Genomic DNA, 18,555 nt, shown 5'->3' with positions numbered 1-18,555 from the left:
GTATGTGCTGTTTGTGTAAATAACTTTACTGTTCACATATTCCAGCAATTTGTAACCCGTCTTGTAATAACCACGGAAGATGCGTGTCCCCCAACCATTGCGACTGCCTGAAGGGGACTGCTGGTCGTTATTGTGAACAAAGTATGTATTTATTTATAGGAAAAGTCGGTCAGTCATTCGGAATTATCAAAGTAAAGTAGTATTTGTTCTATAACGTTTAATGATACATTTTATTTGAATTATAAATGTTTGTATGTAGTAATCAGATATGTTAACATGATTATCAAAATAAACTGACATCACTCATCAAATCTTTTGTTTATTGCAATCAATATTGTTCGGGTGTATTTCCAAGGGATTTTCTGTTGGTTTTTTGTCTATGAGTTACTTTCAAAAATATGACTTTGATATAAATATAGATAGCTTTGACCTGTATCCAGACCCTTTAACTATATGTTACTCTAAACAAAAGTGACATCTTACCTATGTGATGGCTGAGACCAGGTAAGTCTTTTGCTTTGTTTACTAGTGCACTGTATGTGTGTGTATGAATTATATTATGTTTGCTAAATTTTGCATGTAACTGCGATAAGTCAGTTGCGTATGAAATACAGAAACTCGGCAACAGCTATCGCACGTTCAAATATAACAAAAAACTACATAAAACCTTATTGTGTAGCGAGCTCATGTAACAATATAGTATAATCATGCCAGACTATTGACGGCAAGGTTGTGACTGAACAATTATCATCCCTGACCTTGAAGGCTTAAGAGAGGAAACTCTCACCAACAGAGTGATATTTCGGTTGTTTCATCATCGCCATTAACTCATAACTTTACTTGGACGACTTTTACTTGTTAAGAAGTCAAAAACATGATGCAGACCCTGTCCCCGTCTTGATTTGTACTTGAAGTGACCTTTCTGGTTGAAAAAAACAACCTGTCACGATGGAAGCAGAAGGATATTGAAGGTCAACTTCATCCCAGTTATCTGTATAATATTACCATGATAATATGTACAGTAATATATATGTGCTAGACGTGATATGTGTATGGGTACCTAGACGTGATATGTGTATGGGTACCTAGACGTGATATGTGTATGGGTACCTAGACGTGATATGTGTATGGGTACCTGTTATCGTTACCCTCGTTCGACTGTTAGGCACATTGGTAACCTTCATACGAGTCTTAAGTCGGATCTTATGCTGTTGCAACTTATTTTTTCACACATATACATTGTTCATGTAGATATTGAGCGTTCAATGTGTTTAAAATTCAGCAGAATGAAAAGTATACCTCATTTTGTATGTCATGTGAAGTCATTTGTTCAACATGGCAAGTGTCATACGTCAATAAGGCAATGATATACATTTCTATATGAACAAATAAATAAGTAAATTTCTCTATGACTTGTATTCAAACATCGCAAAAGCGATAATCTACTCCTATCCTGTGTATTCTAAAAACAAATAGGAGGGGGAGTATTAGCAATTTTGTAAAAACGAGTGTTAAATTATTAACTGTGAGATCATGTTCTAAAGTAACGTCCTTATAATTTTGAGAAGCAGACACCTCCCCCCGGCATCAGCAGTCAGGAATACTCCAGGGTGTTGCGGATTAGTCGGCATTTCCTATGCAAGCTGACACAAGCCCCCACATCATAGTGGGTCTCTCATCATCTAGTACCAGAACTTGGTATATTTACCGATTACATTTATGCCCCCCTCGCTAAGCATTGGGGATGAGATGGTGTCCATGATTTCCCAGGCATCGAGGGACAAAATTTGGGTATCATAGCATATCGAATTAGATATAAAAAACAACCCCGTCTAATGATATGCATAGACTTTATTAAAGGTTTTGTACTAAATCACTTAGTTACTACACGAGGTCAAAGAACATGTTAGAGTCTACTAAATAATGAACAGACGCATTAATAATATTCAGCTATTAATTCTCAAAGACATGATAGGGGCAAGAAATATAAAAGTACATGTCGATTGTCAAAATGGCATCAAAACAATTTGGGGGACTATGTTGGAAAATCTATGATGAACGATTCTGTCTTCGAAAAGCTAAGTAATCAGATTGCTTATGATGAGTCGTTGATGAGGAACTATGGCTAACATGTTAATGGCCACATGCCATAATCACTTCTTTTAGGAATCTGCATGAACGCAACAGAGTTCAGACTAACTTGAACGGTCATATATTTGGTAGCCGTACACAGAGACCCAATGCTGCTCGAAGAAACTTTAGTTCTGCAAGTTAAAACTGTTCAATATTACGCTTTTATTGTTTATGATGCATTTTAACAAACAACAGTAGATCAACTATGTGTGAGTGCTTTCTTGTTGTTTAAAGATGCATTGTCTTCAACGAATTATCAAAATCAATTTCCTACATTTGTAACTGACATTTCATTTCAAATCGGCTCAAACATTGCAAGTATTTGTGTGCTAATTATTGTCGGATTATACATTTGATTACGAAAACCTAACTAAATACAAAAATGTCACACATTTAGGGAAATAGATTCACGTTGAACCTTTTCCTGGTATCTGATCTGGCTTTGATTTTAGTATCAGTCTTAATGGTCACTTAGTGACGTTACAGCGCTCAATCAGTGTGGTCACTAGGTGGTATAGTAGTAATCGTCCGGACTAGAGCTAAAGGTGTTGCTGATCTCTTGAACAATGGCGGAGAACGTTGGCCGTGAAGACAGTTTTCTGTTCCAGCATTTCTTCATCAAGTCATAATGCCTGTGTAGAAAAAAATGTATTAAAGGTCAGTACTTGCATTATCAACACTTTGTTCTTCCGTACCTCTTACAACCATTATATACGGCATCAAAAACTACTAGTGTGTATACCACTCTTTTAAAATTCTGTGAAAGTAGCATTTGCTTTGCTTATCAAAACATACTATATACCACAAGATCTAGCTTACATGTCTGCACAATATTCAGGACGGCTCATACGGTATCCATTGGAAACCTTGGTGGCCACTTCCATACTTCTTATCCCGGGATACGGTGTTTCACCTGTCAGGGAAAATGCCAATAGAATATATGTACTCTCTCACGATTGCATGTAAATATGATATATGATATAATGTATATTGGTGTGATTGTTTATATTTACTATTGTATGTGTAACACGTGGATGCTAAGCTCAGGTAAGTACGCTAGCAGGGAACCGAAGTTCACGCGCCGGGAGTGAGGATTACAGGTAACATACGCGAGACGTATAAATCAGCAATGGCGATACGCTGAACATTACCTGTGTCAGGCAAATTCCATGGATTCAGGCATAGCATTTAGACTGTGGTGAGTAATTATATAGTATTATTACTCTTAATTCACTAATTTGTAACTTGAAGTGTCTATGAAATGGATTTCTAGTGCATACCTAGTCTCGTTCAACCAGACTCTTATTGCCTGCGCAAGCTACGCCGAACAGAGAGTCTGGTCAAACCCAGGGCTTTCGTTTTGAGACATCATACCGCGGCTTACCAGAATTCTGGTAAATGATTTCATTGGCCAAAGGTGGACACACCCTTTTCAATTTTTGAAGTCAGAATTTGAGTGGCGCAAAATTACATTGAATATTTTAATTCATGAAAAAATTACCTGTACATGCATTCATGAAGTATCCATGTTTTCACTATTAACGAGAAAAATGTTAGAAACTGCTTCAAAAAGAATTTTACAATAATTCATGAAGCTAACAAGGCTATTGATACAAGTCAAGCCAGATTACCTGAGTGAGAAATTGTAGTTGTTTTGAATAGCGTACAGGCAAAATCTCACTTGCTTTGCATGCTTTTTCCAACTTCAGTAAGACTTGTTGGCTTTGTGCTCAGTTATGATTTATTCAGTCTTGCATTGATAGGGCAGGTGTAGTACAGGTGTATATTAATTGTTTACATCCTGCTAATATGTTTGTATTATCAGAATGTAATGTATAATGCATATCGTTTATAATAGTTTGATACAATAGGTACAATGAGTTAAATTGTCCATATAAATGTTATTCTGACCAGTATTGTCCATGAAAAAAAGTACGGCAGCCTTTAGTCGCCATACTTGAATTGACAATTTAATCAAGATTTATGATATAAATGGACCGACACGTTGTACAACTGTAAATATAGGGGAATATTGTGTAGATTATATATACTATTTGTTGGGGCTATCTACTGCGTTATGCTAATTTTCAGGTAGGATGTTATTGTATCACATTGTATGTAAGTATTTTACTTGCTAAAGCTTTCCATAACGGATTGATATTTCTGCATCGATCAAGACCCTGTCTGCAACGACGACTTGAACTTCAGGAAAAATATTGTTATAAGGTCAGCTACAGGAGAGTTTTGGTTGACGATACGGAAGGGTCATGGTGCCAGTAAGGACGCTCATTGTGTCGACTGGATGGAGCGAACAACTCTGAGTGATGACTATCGATAACTAGTTAAGTCATATGGTGTATACCGGCAACTTAGGGTTAGGGTTACCGCTAGTGAAATATATCTACCTGCCGCGGGTAATCTACGGAAACACTTTGTGTGTTTACCTACGTCATAGCAGACGCAGTTTTTTAACTGTGCTGAGGTACAGTATTGTTTCGGTTGATTTGTTCGTGTAGAACAGGTGGTGTGCTTCGACCAGATGTTGGCTTATGGAACATTGTTTTTGGGGACACTTTCCTTTAGCAGACTGTGGTCCTGATGATCTGTATTATTCTGATTAGAGGGTGCATGGGTTGAGAGTGAGTGTGATAGTGAGTATTAGTGAATTTGTATTTGATAAATTGTATATATTTTCATAATCTTTCTCGGTATTGCTGTTTATATCCAACTACCTGAAACAGACGCTTGTCCGACGTTACATATTATATGTAAATAAGCTAATTTTAAGCATTTGTATATCACATTGCTAATTGATAAATTAAAAAAAAACATGGCTATACCGAATGTATGAGACGTTGATAAGGCTTAAAGTGTTTTACGTTATCAATTAAGTTTCCGTTTTGGAACATTTCTTACGTTCATCACAAGGTATGTCATTGGCCCACGCTTCATAAATGTACACGGCTCGTTTGATATTACACCATCAAATGTAACGTTATGTTATGCATGACATCTCTTATAGTAATATAATGAACGGTATCAAACATTAACTTTTAATTCCAATCGGTGTTTCAGATTGAGATATCTCCTAAAATAGGAAAATTATGTAAGTGTCTTCCCGTTGAACGATCAGCATTGTAATTGTACTGTAATTGTATTGTTAGCAATTTGATAGATAGAGTTTACCACACACATGTAAACTGTGCTGTTTATCTTTCTATATATCTTTCTGATAACATGTACAGATCAAATACATATATCCCACTTAATGACCACATTGGATATTCCCCTGATAACCATACCCTACCTACCCAGACTGAATATTTCCCACATTACGATTCCATAGGACCACACATCACTCGGCATTGTAGCGTCCTTCACGGAAGTCATACACTCCGGGGCCATCCACTTGATCGCCACCTTTCCCTGTAGTAACAACTTTAATTTAACATTTAGATTCAATTGGTCATTGGTTTTTTGCATACTTTTATGCACATTTACGCTGGAAAATGGTGTTTTCATCCTCGCAATGGTTTTTTCTAACTCTATGATGATTTGTTTATGGCGGATCACTTTTGTGTGGATACTATGTCCGGTCCATAACATCATCTGCGCGAGAAGCATTCTTTTTTTGAGAAAATTACATTCCCAAATGGGAAAATCTATACTTTATTTTGTTCTCGAGTCGTTTGAAACTTCTTTTTGGTAATCTTATACTGTCAACTCATGAGTCATATGGTGTATACCGGCAACTTAGGGTAAGGGTTACCGCTAGTCACATTAAGCTGTCTTTATAGGCTAATCTTTCTGTTATTATCGACTGTACTAGCCTTTCCATTGTCGCCATCTTGTTGCTCAGTTTCCTTTGTCGGTCCAAATCCTGCTACCTTTGCTTCAAGTGACGATGTCAGGAGAATATTTCTGGCTGCCAGATGACGATGAATTATCTAAAAACAGGATAATAACTCATGTAGTATAAGATACATGTTTATTTATTGAAAGGGCAAAATGTCACGATGCATATTGCCGGAGAGTAATGTTGATTTAAAAAATTATTTGTTTAGAATTAAAGGTGTTGTGTTGTTTTCATTTTTCGATTGTCGCATAGTAACAAAAAAATAATGAAAGCATACTGCGTGTCGATATTTCGTCGTACGAAGTGGTGCGATAACTTTGACTGTTAAAAGATACTCCTAACGTTAACTAATTCACATTTAGGGGTAAGGGCTACCCTTTAATTCAAAAACATAATAATGTAAAATACGTGAAGATATGTGTCGCACATTTTTCTTTATCTATATTTTCTTATTTTCCTTTGTTAAATACGTGGTAATATATTACATATCGCCAATTAGTTAAAAAAAATACTTTACTGCATATTTAGTGTTGCGTTTTAGCAACCTCAATTGTAAGGAAAATCGCTCAGTGAAAATTAATTGTATTGATAAAGCATTTAGTATCTTTGGTTATGTAACAATTGCTAAATAATACCTTTTTAGAAGCAAGGTAGTCCATTCCCCTAGCGATGTCAAAGGTCATACGATACAAGGTATCTACGACACTGTCGGTTATCTTTGTTCGTTGATTTTGCAGCCAAGTCCTCATCACACCTGCCTCACACAACTCCAACAGCATGAAAGGACCGACTAAACAAGAGCGATGCATTAAAATTGAACTATGAACGCCACAAAATGTATTTAAGTCATACAGAAATAGGTGAAAATCATGACAAAAATGTTTACTTATAAAACTTCTGTGAATACATATACGATTGTTTTGCTACATACATGTATACGGAATATTATTTAAAGTTCAAATAACCTGCATGCATGAAACAATAGCAGATCATGCTTTTGTTATGTATTTAGTAACAGCAAATTTGACCAATAACGTTTAATAAAACATAGACATTGTTTAAATGTGTAATTAAAACAACCTCGAGTTAATACTTTATAACAAGATGTCAAATAATTGCTGAATGTCGTTATTTTACAAATAATGTTAAATCGACGTTTCGGAATTCTTACGTGGTTTGTTGTCAAGAACGGCACCAGCAAATTTAATAACGTTGGGATGGGAACCAATCTTTGTCGCAAAGAAGTTGATCTTGGCGGTCATCACCATTTCGTCTATCTCTGTATGTGACTCTGGAATATCAGCAAATTAATATCGAAATCAATAATTTTACAAAAGCCTTTCCAAAATCCAAAGCTCCATTTTGAAGTGTTCTGAGGCATCATGACTACCGGATGTTACTCGGAATACCAAATCCTGCTTCATGTAGTTTCTTCAAGGAAAAGACAGTATTTTGTGGTTCTCAGACTCATTTGATTTCAATTTCATTCATACACTGTATGTTATTTAATTAAACGACATTTGTTTAAATGTCTAACACACAAACGAAAAAAAACCCCGATATTTTCACCTTGTTACATTGAAAGAATCAGATAAAATGGGGTGGAGAATACGGCATTCCGGATTTTTACTTTCATCTGAGTGAAATGTGTTTTCACCTTTGAATTATAGCCCAGTTAAAACATATGTTTTTTATTCAATATATTTTATACTGGTGTCACGAGTCAAGCTTACCTTTCAGCACCTTTGCAACAAGGATCTTCCTATTGTTCTTTTTGGAGTTTTGAGAAGCTTTGAAAATGTCGGCAAACCGTCCTATGTTCATTTTCTCGACTAAGGATATTTGGTCGTGATGTACCTCCCACGCTTGGTCCTCATTAAACACCATTTGACCATACAAGTATACATCGTCGTCACCGACATCCGAATAAGCCAGGTTCTGGTCGAAATAAATGGGTAGGTTGTTAAAAATGTGCTGTATATGGATGATGTTTTCATTATGTTTGCAGCTGTTGTGTGGACACAATTATGATAATATAACTCTTATCTCATTGTATTATATATGTACAATAAAATGTTTTTTCACGATGGAACTATTCTTTCATGGTGGTGTTGTCTGTAGAGGTCTGCCAGGCCTATTCGGTTCGTTTGCCTGTTTCTTCTTAGAGCTTTTAAATGGCTATGCAAAAGAGATTGAATATGCCGTTTCTATGGCTGTTCAAGAAGAAGGAACAGCGCCCGCTAGGACAAGGGAAAGAACATTTGGTCCTACTTACCTGTGAGTCTGAAAAGTATAATATCCCGTGGAAGACGATAAATCTATGCAAAATTAGATTTACGGTTATAAACCAATCAGTTTTAAAGAACTTATCTTGTGATGTACTTGACAATTGTTATAGATATCAATACCATTCTTGGACCAGAACTATCGTTCTTTTAAAAAGTAAAAAGTAAATACATGGATGATATGTACCGCGAATGACTTCCGTTCTTTTACTTGATTGACGTTTTTCGAATCAGAGTAGCTGTTTGACCGCCGGTGCTTGATTGTCCGCCGTTGGATGTGCCCGTAGATGGACTCCTTGTAGCGGCTGAGCCTCCCCGTTCTCCAGAGCACTATACCAGCGATAAGTAGGCTAACGAGGATCACGATTACTGAGGGGAACAAAACCAATAAAAAGTACCATGGCATTACTCAAGTTCGTCTGGCCGCATGTCAGCTTAGAACACTCATTTCCCCTCAAAATGAAATTAGTTCAAATGTACAGATTAATGACACGTATTTTTTCATTAGATACATCACAATTTATCATGAAACTATCACGGCTGAGCGAAAAGCCATTCTAGAACCCCTAAGTATGAGTATTTAACCTATTTTGTACAGTATACACGTAAACTCATTCACAATTTCTTCATTTATTTTAATCGTTAGACAGTCTTGTTTGCTTTGTGATAAGTCGCCATTTATCCATGGAAAGTCCACTGTCCCAGCTCATATGACACTACTGTTATGGTTTCCATTTGATATCACATGTATACACTCTAAAGCAGTTAAACTGTCTGTCGATGTAATAAACTTTGATGTTTTTGGGGTTTGATTAAAAAAACATACCTACAGAAATTGCAGCAATTATTCCAACTGATAAGCCTTCACGTTCTCCTAAAAAATACAAACAAAATCGTAACTACAATAGGAAAAGCTTATAAACACCCATATAACCTCGTCAGTTGAAATAGAGAGTACAGGAGAACGAAGGCCCGAGCAATCTTGTTATAGTAACAATTAATTAGTCTTTAACCCCGGAGTGTCGAACCCTGATCTCTTACAAAAGATACTTTTTGCAAACCAGTATGTGTGGTTTCGTGACAATCTGGTAAATGGCGTCTGTAGAATGATGCCTGCAATATTCACCTGCTTTTCGACCACAAATGCGAGACAATTGCATAAAAATTGAAGTCTGTAAAACAATGAAACATATATTTTAGTTATGGTGACAGTGATTTGGCGTTTAACACCAGAACGTCGCAACGCCAACTTGTACATGAGGTGATGTTTGTGAACACAGATATGGGGTTTCTTGAAAATTGGATAACAAAATTCAGAGCGATTACGTCAAGGGCACGCACGCGAGGGCGGCCGGATCCCAATGATAACTCTTACTTATCAGGGTTTCTTCTGGTTACCCCTGTGCTACAAGAAGGTTATGATCTACCTGTAGTAAATGTGATATGTACGGGGTCACTTTTCTCATCCCCGTACTCAACGACAAAATGGGCGGTGTACGCAGTTTCTGGATCTAGATTTCCAAGCGTGTAGTATTCCGAGTCCTTTTGCACATGCATTTCTCGTGTCTGTCCAGACACGTTGTACATGAGAAGTATATCCGTTCTGACGTAACAGCTCGGTCCCAGATGCCACTGGAAGTTTACACTGCTAGACGTCGTTCCGGAAACAATAAGGTCCGTTGGTCCGTAATCTAAAATTAAATCATCTTTCCCTTTGAATGTATTACCATATTGCTGAGCAAATCAACAATTCCTTTCTAATAATATGTTATTATATCCAATGTGAGCGTCTTCGTCGAATAATTCAGATTGTTTTTCTATTAATGTGTGTTATTTGTTATAATGAAGTGCAAGAAATAGAAGCGAAATCCAACCAGGTTTTGTCGTGGCGGTAACCCTTCCTCTTTTTGTATATTAGCGGACTTATCTCATCGGTTAAGACTTTGTAAACTCAGTTTTACTGGCAAAGCGGAGTGCAACGGACACTGGCAAAGGTATAACCATATATATGCGAAACATGGGAACTATCCCAATAATAGTTCAATTCTAAATCTGTACTTTAAAAGAATTGTTTCTAAATTGAAGACTACATCTAAATACCAATGTAAATGTGCGTCACGTTTGGTGGTATATTGCATCATGTAAAGTAATGTTGAATCGTAATTATCAGTTTAGTGTACACAAATTATTATGTGTATAAATTCTTTCCTTGAGAAACACATAGTTTTCAACAAGATTTATCTAACCTAGTGATTCACATGTCTTACAAATAAGCAAAAAAATCCATTATAAATGTGAATTGGATGGCACAAGATCTCTTGAAACATTATCAGGAATCATGCTATGATGGTGACTTTTATGAGTCAAAATATCGACAGAGGTAAAATCTTAAAGAGGAAATTGTACAGAGAGATAAAACGTTAACGTATAACACGGCATGGCATTCGTTACACAATTAGCTTTAAATTTCAAAACTTATGACTTCTGTTATTATTTTTAAGTTCATATTGTCCTAAGCTTATATTTTAATTGAATATACCACAAGAAGACTTCGTTTGTGATAGTTTTTTTTAGGAAGACAAAACTTTGGTGATAAACGAGCAAATCTTTCTGAATAACCAACGAAAATATTTGCATAATTTTCAAATGTACTACATTATTTTACTGTATGATCATATTTAAATGGTGATACCATTAACGAACTCGTGCTTCATTTCAGTTGATTTTATGATATGATTGGCATATTAAACAGAACAACAGTTAATAGTTATCTTTGGTCCTTAGTGTATTAATGTTTGATTTATAGATTACAATAAATATAAACTGTAATACAACATATAAAAAGAATGAACCAACCACTAACCAGACAACAATACTCACATTCCTCTATACCATCAAATAAAGGCAAATGGTTTATCTGAAATAAATAATTCTCTGTTAACATGTAGTGTAATTTACCGATAAAACAAACGAGTGCTTTTCTTTGATATCATAATTGATGCTATCGCGTCTGTTTACACACAGTAACAAATGGCATTTTAACAAAACCTTAATCGATTTTATTCCATCCAGTGTATTTCGGTTTTCGGTTCTACAAAAAGCACGAACAGTCTATTTTGATCTATTGGGCTAAATCAATTAGTTTGTTTGGAAATCAGTGTTTTTAGCGACTGAAGTCCGTGCGACAGTTTTACTGACGCACATTTAATTTATCAGACGACGCGGGTATGAGAATAAGACTTGTATGGTCAGTATGCAAAAACAATCTCTATTTGTTTTCTTTGGATTCTTTCGACCTAGGTTGCCTTGGGTCATAGAACTGAAAAAAGAGTCGGGAAGTGAGAAAAAGAAAAGTGTTTTAATAAAGGAAGTGGGTCAATTCAAATTTTTCTTAAGTATCATAATACACTGAAGAAACCCTCGATTCTGCAAGGAGAGGGGCCAAATTAGTCGCCTCTTCCGATAACATGAAATGAGATACAACAGGCCCGTACTTGTCCTGAACATGCAGGGGTGACATATTTGTAAACGGACGATTGAATTGATCATGTGGCCAGTATGTTTTGTTACCTGCAGAGAGACGATTGAATAGAGCATTGTCAGTATGTTTTGTTACCTGCAGAGAGACGGATGAATTGAGCATGGTCAGTATGTTTTGTTACCTGCAGAGAGACGGATGAATTGAGCATTGCCAGGTTGAAAACGTCAATGTGAATATCAATGACCTGGGTCTCCAGTTTATCTTTGGGTACCATCAGCCAGCAGTTGTTTATCTCAAACTGGTGAAGGTAATAGAAACAGCCTCCTGCAGAACTACATTCCCCCTCTTGCTTGGAAGGCCGATTCTGCCAATACAAAGGTACATGTTGAATTGAAATAAATACTTAGTGATCAAAGGTAAGGCTACGAAGTCCTGCATTCAGACATTGATACTTTGGAGAACTACTTTTCTGAAAGCTAGTCAAACCCAACAAACTACATAAAATGACAGAGTGATTTTGTTTTCCCTTATTGCGATGTTCATATTCATTTATCTGTATTTTATTTTTAGTTTGGCCTGATGATTGCTGTAAGTATGAAAACATGCACTAAAAGTTAAAATAACTTATAGTATCGCATGCATCAGCCCCGGAATGATGACGAAAGTAAAAAAGAACTTGGTACAGGTCACTGATGGTTAAACTATTCATATAATTGATTGGTTCTAGACATCACCTGTTTTGTTTAAACAGGAGACCAGATTTATTTGAATTTCTAACTTTTTAGACGTTACCGAGTCATAGAAGGGCATACCAGTTGTATAGTGTACTGTAATTTTGTTAGGCATACTATATATATTACCAAATTCATTGGCGTTATCACATGTGTGTCTTTTTCATCTATTTATATAGATCTGCTCAACTATATTTTTCATAATGTTCTCATGATATTTTAGTTTCAACAATTTTAGCCGTGTGATATGCGTCTTGTCAACGGTCTTTAATTGTACCAGGTTATGAAATAACAGAAAAACTTCACGGTAAATTATTATCAACAGAAAACTGTAGACATTATAGATTACAATTCGAAATATACATTGTTAGAGTGATTTAAGAGACACGGTCTAATTTATGTACATAAAAACGTCATCAGTCTCTGTTTAAATTACGTTTCGTCCTTTATTTGTACATTTTACTCAATAATTACCGATAGTGTGTGTGTGGTGGGGTAGGGTGCCTTTCTTCACAGGAGAAACTGTTTTATATGAAACCATCATCAGCAATGATTGCAACAAAAATGTATTATCTTTATTATTAGGATCATTAATTTAGCACATTTTTCAGCTATTGAGTTTTAATCAAAAGAGTACGTTGTGGTAACTTTTTCCTGTTCTAGCGAATTTATGTGAATTTCCAATGTCCATTAAATAACAGTGTAATAGAGTTGTGATTGTCAATGTTTTCGTTTACAAGAATTCTTTGTTTGTTTTTACGACTCGTTAAGTTCATCCATCTTTGAACAACAGTACTCTTAATGTGACCTACAGAAATAAGTTATGCCAATAAATTCAGTTACCTATATGAATATACTAGTATGCAGCTACAACATGTAGGTCATTGATTTTCCTCAAACCATTTTGTCATCTAACTTAGGGTAACATTATTCTTAATCTGGTTTACACCAAACACATCTGCATCCTTGTTGTATGAAATTCTCAAACATTGCTGGGTTAAACATTTAAGAGTAAGATGAAAAAAATATTTCATTTTTGACGCTTGCTTTTATAAACATCACATGCTATCATTGTAGATAAAATAGTTTTGTCTTGGGTTTATTTGCATAAATTTTATTTTATTTTATTCGTCATGATACAGTTATAATTTGTTACCCCTGTTATGTTTCCCTCTGATTGACCCTCGTGAAATATTTCGTCCGAATCGTTTGGTTTGATCTTCCATTTAAACATCGTTATCCCACTTTGTCCATCGTATGCCAGAAATTGAACTCTGCAAAATATTAGTCATCATTTGAGACAAAAATAAATAAAAGGTGGCATATATTCGTGATAAAATGCTCGTTGAAAAATCATCAAAAGAAATACAACATACAACTTACCCACTTGAGAACGGAAATGTCCCATTTTTAACATTCGAGTTTAATGTAGGTTTCTCCACATGTGGTGATGTTGAGTCAACATTCATGAATATGGACTGCGTGGCACTGTTCCCCATCACATCAAAGGCCTTTACTGATATCTGTATAGTGTCACCGTCCAAACGTGAAATGTTTAGGGTCGCCTTCTCGGTCAGAAAGCCAGCCGCATTTGTCCAAGGTCGAAGCCCCCCATGACCTTTGAGATTATGAGTTATTTGTACTTTTGTTATTCCATTTTTGTTAGCTATTTTCTTAAGTGTACGTTTTCCTTCATGATCATCCAAGACTGAGGACACGTTCTTATGACGGAAGTGCATTATCGTCTGCGGTTTGAATGTTGCAACAGCATTCAGAAGATGGAAATCTTCATGTATTTTGTTTTCAAAATGACCATGCCAGTTTACGACTACCAGTTCGTCTAAATTATCTATCCAGCTACTGTTTGTGTTTCCTACAGCGCCCTCTACCGTTATAGGATTGGCTGTCATGGTGACGTTAGATTCGTTGTCAAACAGCAGCGTCCTCCGGCTGTACTTGGTGTTGTTAGCTTTATCTCCTACCTCCAACAGAACGGAATACATTCCAGAAGAAGGTGGTAGGTATGTTAGGTTCGAGGTTATAGTCAAATTAGTCAAGTAGTAGATAGGGCTGCTGGGATTGACCTCGGTCAGGTCGCCTGTTCTGTCTGGTTTTAAAGGATACACCTGTACAGTGTAGATGTGGACACCCGATAAAGTGTCATTCCATCCGTCCCATGATATGGTTACAGGTCCCTATAAATTCAATTGTCGAAAGTTTTATTTTAAGTAGTGTATAACAAAATCGACGTAAAATGGTCATGTTAACATTTGTCAAATAATGTATGTAGAAAGCTGCAGAATATCGTGGATGTAATTCAATGATTACCAAGAACAAAACACTAGCTAAAACTGAATATGGGGATTCAGTTATTCGTGTTAGTAGATACAAGGTTCGACTTTAAATATGCTTTATCTCCGAAACCCATGGTCTTATGTGTGATGACAGAATGATAATGCAAATAAATACACAATAATTGAATAGACATTTTTAAAACATGTATGTCAGTTACATCTACATTGCATGAAGCTTGCAAGGACTTCTTGCTATATGTCATCCTCGATATCCAGGGGTTACGCTATAGAGAGCGTAGGTGAGCGTAACTCCTGGATATCGAGGATGGCTATATGTGGATGTCATTCATAACGGGATGATTATAATAAAAACATCCTTCCAGAAACATGAATTCAGATATTAACATTCTAAATATATAGTTGTTAGCGATGTAAGTATAAGTATTCCCTAATACTTATAAATACTGTTATGGTATCGTCATGGAGAATCCTGAAGGTTAATGCAATTGCATTGAAAGCCTTATGCATGCATATTCTTGTGGTAGTGTTTATATAGCGATTGTTGATGCAATAAGTACGGCCAGCAGCACTGTGACTTTACATATTTTACTGTTAACGACAGGTCGCTTACCTTTGATATATCATTACTAATTAAAAGCGGCTGTTGTTGTCTTGAACATGTTTTCGTTTCCAAACAGTGGTAAGGTGGGTGGTAGTCGAACATGAACTGCATGTGTTTTGTTGCCGTCTGAGTTTTATATAAGTCGTTTCGGTAGTGTGTATCTAGAAACCGGAGAGCTCGGAATCCCCCACTCTGTGTTGATACCGTAGCCACCATACTGTAACACATTCGTCTCATTTATAACAATTATACCAGACAAGAGCTGTTGGAGAATAACAGAACTCGCCTTAATATCAATTGATATAAGTAAACTAGTATGTGGTAGGTTGCTAAACTGCGTTATCATTTTATGTAGATATCAAATACATGTGTATAGGTTATCATACAAAATATGGGCTTCAGTGAAGTTACAGTCTCATGTTAAGATGTGTTTCCGAATATTATAATATATTATTACAATAAAAGAGCTTTGAAATTAATATAGGGTTTATTAAACCTTTAAAAGTTGCACGCTATTAAATGTATCAAAGAAAGTTCATTCTAGCACCTAAACTATTGAAAATAGTATTTTTTTCGAGCATGACAATAGATGATTAAATTTCATTTCTTAAAGATACATAAGTCATCTTTAAAAACTGTTACAAAGATGTAGCACCGGGAAAACAATCAGCAATAGTGTTTTGAGAGTAAAAACGGAGCCAGACATGGATTCGAATCCTGGACCACCGATCACAATAAGACCGCCGTTCCGATCACAACAAGACCGCCATAAATAATAGCGGTACCTGTACCTGATCAGACATGGATTCGAACCAATTACCTCCGATCACAGTAACGACGCCGTAACTAAAAGCGGTACCTGTACCTGATCAGACATGGATTCAAACTCTGGACCTTCGATCACAATAAGAACGCTGTAACTAATAGCGTTACCTGTACCTGATCAGACATGGATTCGAACTCTGGGCCTGCGATCAATAAGACCACCGTAACTAAAAGCGGTTCCTGTACCTGATCAGACATGGATTCGAACCCTTGACCACCGATCACAATGTCGACGCCGTGACTAATAGCGGTACCTGTACCTGATCAGACATGGATTCGAACTCTGGACCTTCGATCACAATATGAACGCCGTAACTAATAGCGGTACCTGTACCTGATCAGACATGGATTCGAACTCTTGGCCTACGGTCATAATAAGACCACCGTAACTAAAAGCGGTTCCTGTACCTGATCAGTCATGGATTCGAACCCTGGACCTCTGATTACAACAACGACGCCGTGACTAATAGCGGTACCTGTACTTGATCAGGCATGGATTCAAATTCAGGACCTCCGATCACAATAAGGCCACCGTAAATAATAGCGGTACCTGTACCTGATCAGACATTGATTCGAACCCTGGACCTCCATCACAATAAGGCCACCGTAAATAATAACGGTACTTGTACCTGATCAGACATGGATTCGAACCCTGGACCTCCAATCACAATAACGACGCCATGACTAATAGCGGTACCTGTACCTGATCAGACATGGATTCGAACTCTTGGCCTACGGTCATAATAAGACCACCGTAACTAAAAGCGGTTCCTGTACCTGATCAGTCATGGATTCGAACCCTGGACCTCCAATCACAATAACGACGCCATGACTAATAGCGGTACCTGTACCTGATCAGACATGGACTCGAACTCAGGACCTCCGATTATAATAAGGCCTCCGTAAATAATAGCGGTACCTGTACCTGATCAGACATTGATTCGAACCCTGGACCTCCATCACAATAAGGCCACCGTAAATAATAGCGGTACTTGTACCTGATCAGACATGGATTCGAACCCTGGACCTCCAATCACAATAACGACGCCATGACTAATAGTGTTACCTGTACCTGATCAGACATGGATTCGAACCCTGGACATCCGATCACAACGACGACGCCGTGACTAATAGCGGTACCTGTACCTGATCAGACATGGATTCGAACTCAGGACCTCCGATTATAATAAGGCCTCCGTAAATAATAGCGGTACCTGTACCTGATCAGACATGGATTCGAACCCTTGACCTCCAATCACAATAACGACGCCATGACTAATAGTGTTACCTGTACCTGATCAGACATGGATTCGAACCCTGGACATCCGATCACAATAAGGCCACCGTAAATAATCGCGGTACCTGTACCTGATCAGACATGGATTCGAACCCTTGACCTCCAATCACAATAACGACGCCATGACTAATAGTGTTACCTGTACCTGATCAGACATGGATTCGAACCCTGGACCTCCGATCACAATAACGACGCCGTGACTAATAGCAGTACCTGTACCTGATCAGACATGGATTCGAACCCTGGACCTTCGATCACAATAACGACGCCGTGACTAATAGCGGTACCTGTACCTGATCAGACAATGATTCGAACTCAGGACCTTCGATTATAGTAAGACCGCCGTAAATAATAGCGGTACCTGTACCTGATCAGATATTGATTCGAACTCTGGACCTCCGATCACAATAAGACCGCCATAAATAATAGCGGTACCTGTACCTGATCAGACATGGATTCGAACTCTAGACCTACGGTCATAATAAGACCGCCGTGACTAATAGCGGTACCTGTACCTGATCAGACATGATTCGAATACCCTGGACCACCGATCACAATAAGACCGTTGTAACTAATAGCGGTACCTGTACCTGATCAGACATGGATTCGTACCCAAGACCTCCGATCACAATAAGGCCACCGGAAGTAATAGCGGTACCTGTACCTAATCAGATATGGATTCGAACCCTGGACCTCCGATCATAATAACGACTCTGTAACCAATAGCGGTACCTATACCTGTACCTGATCAGCGGTACATCCCTGGCTCAATGACACTTCAGTTATATACGAAACGAACTTAAAGAAGGATATTGTATGTATAATAAACATGAGTGGAATTCTTTAGTTTAAAGATACAACTGAAATCAATTAGACGCTACAGCAAGGAGACATATCGATTATATCTGCTAGTGCAGACATGCAGTTTTTATTCTCGTTACATTTGAATATAACGCATAACAATTTCGCATAAGTATGCAAAGGAATTATTCTAACTGCGACATTTTGTTGATTTTTTTTTTAAACGGGGG

At 37.1% G+C, this 18,555-nt stretch overlaps 1 protein-coding gene across 1 annotated transcript in view; it reads right to left on the bottom strand.

Annotated features, from left to right (window-relative positions):
- Positions 1 to 1,842: 1,842 nt before the first annotated feature.
- Positions 1,843 to 18,555, bottom strand: part of LOC110456866 — a 29,832-nt gene continuing 13,119 nt past the window's right edge. Inside the window, exons 8-22 of the mRNA XM_021507894.1 lie at positions 15,412 to 15,619; positions 13,870 to 14,681; positions 13,643 to 13,760; positions 11,937 to 12,119; positions 11,155 to 11,191; positions 9,702 to 9,965; positions 9,101 to 9,148; positions 8,462 to 8,643; positions 7,723 to 7,927; positions 7,161 to 7,280; positions 6,625 to 6,779; positions 5,964 to 6,080; positions 5,445 to 5,559; positions 2,953 to 3,046; positions 1,843 to 2,765 (exon numbers count right to left, since the gene is read on the bottom strand). Coding sequence (XP_021363569.1) covers positions 2,639 to 2,765; positions 2,953 to 3,046; positions 5,445 to 5,559; positions 5,964 to 6,080; positions 6,625 to 6,779; positions 7,161 to 7,280; positions 7,723 to 7,927; positions 8,462 to 8,643; positions 9,101 to 9,148; positions 9,702 to 9,965; positions 11,155 to 11,191; positions 11,937 to 12,119; positions 13,643 to 13,760; positions 13,870 to 14,681; positions 15,412 to 15,619 — 2,785 coding nt within the window. The 3' untranslated portion in view covers positions 1,843 to 2,638. The remainder of the gene's footprint in view (positions 2,766 to 2,952; positions 3,047 to 5,444; positions 5,560 to 5,963; positions 6,081 to 6,624; positions 6,780 to 7,160; positions 7,281 to 7,722; positions 7,928 to 8,461; positions 8,644 to 9,100; positions 9,149 to 9,701; positions 9,966 to 11,154; positions 11,192 to 11,936; positions 12,120 to 13,642; positions 13,761 to 13,869; positions 14,682 to 15,411; positions 15,620 to 18,555) is intronic.

The sequence above is a fragment of the Mizuhopecten yessoensis genome, unplaced genomic scaffold (genome assembly GCF_002113885.1).
Source record: "Mizuhopecten yessoensis strain PY_sf001 unplaced genomic scaffold, ASM211388v2 scaffold1063, whole genome shotgun sequence".
Classification (NCBI taxonomy): domain Eukaryota; kingdom Metazoa; phylum Mollusca; class Bivalvia; order Pectinida; family Pectinidae; genus Mizuhopecten; species Mizuhopecten yessoensis.
Note: the sequence above shows the minus strand (reverse complement) of the source record. Positions and strands in the feature narration are given on the sequence as shown.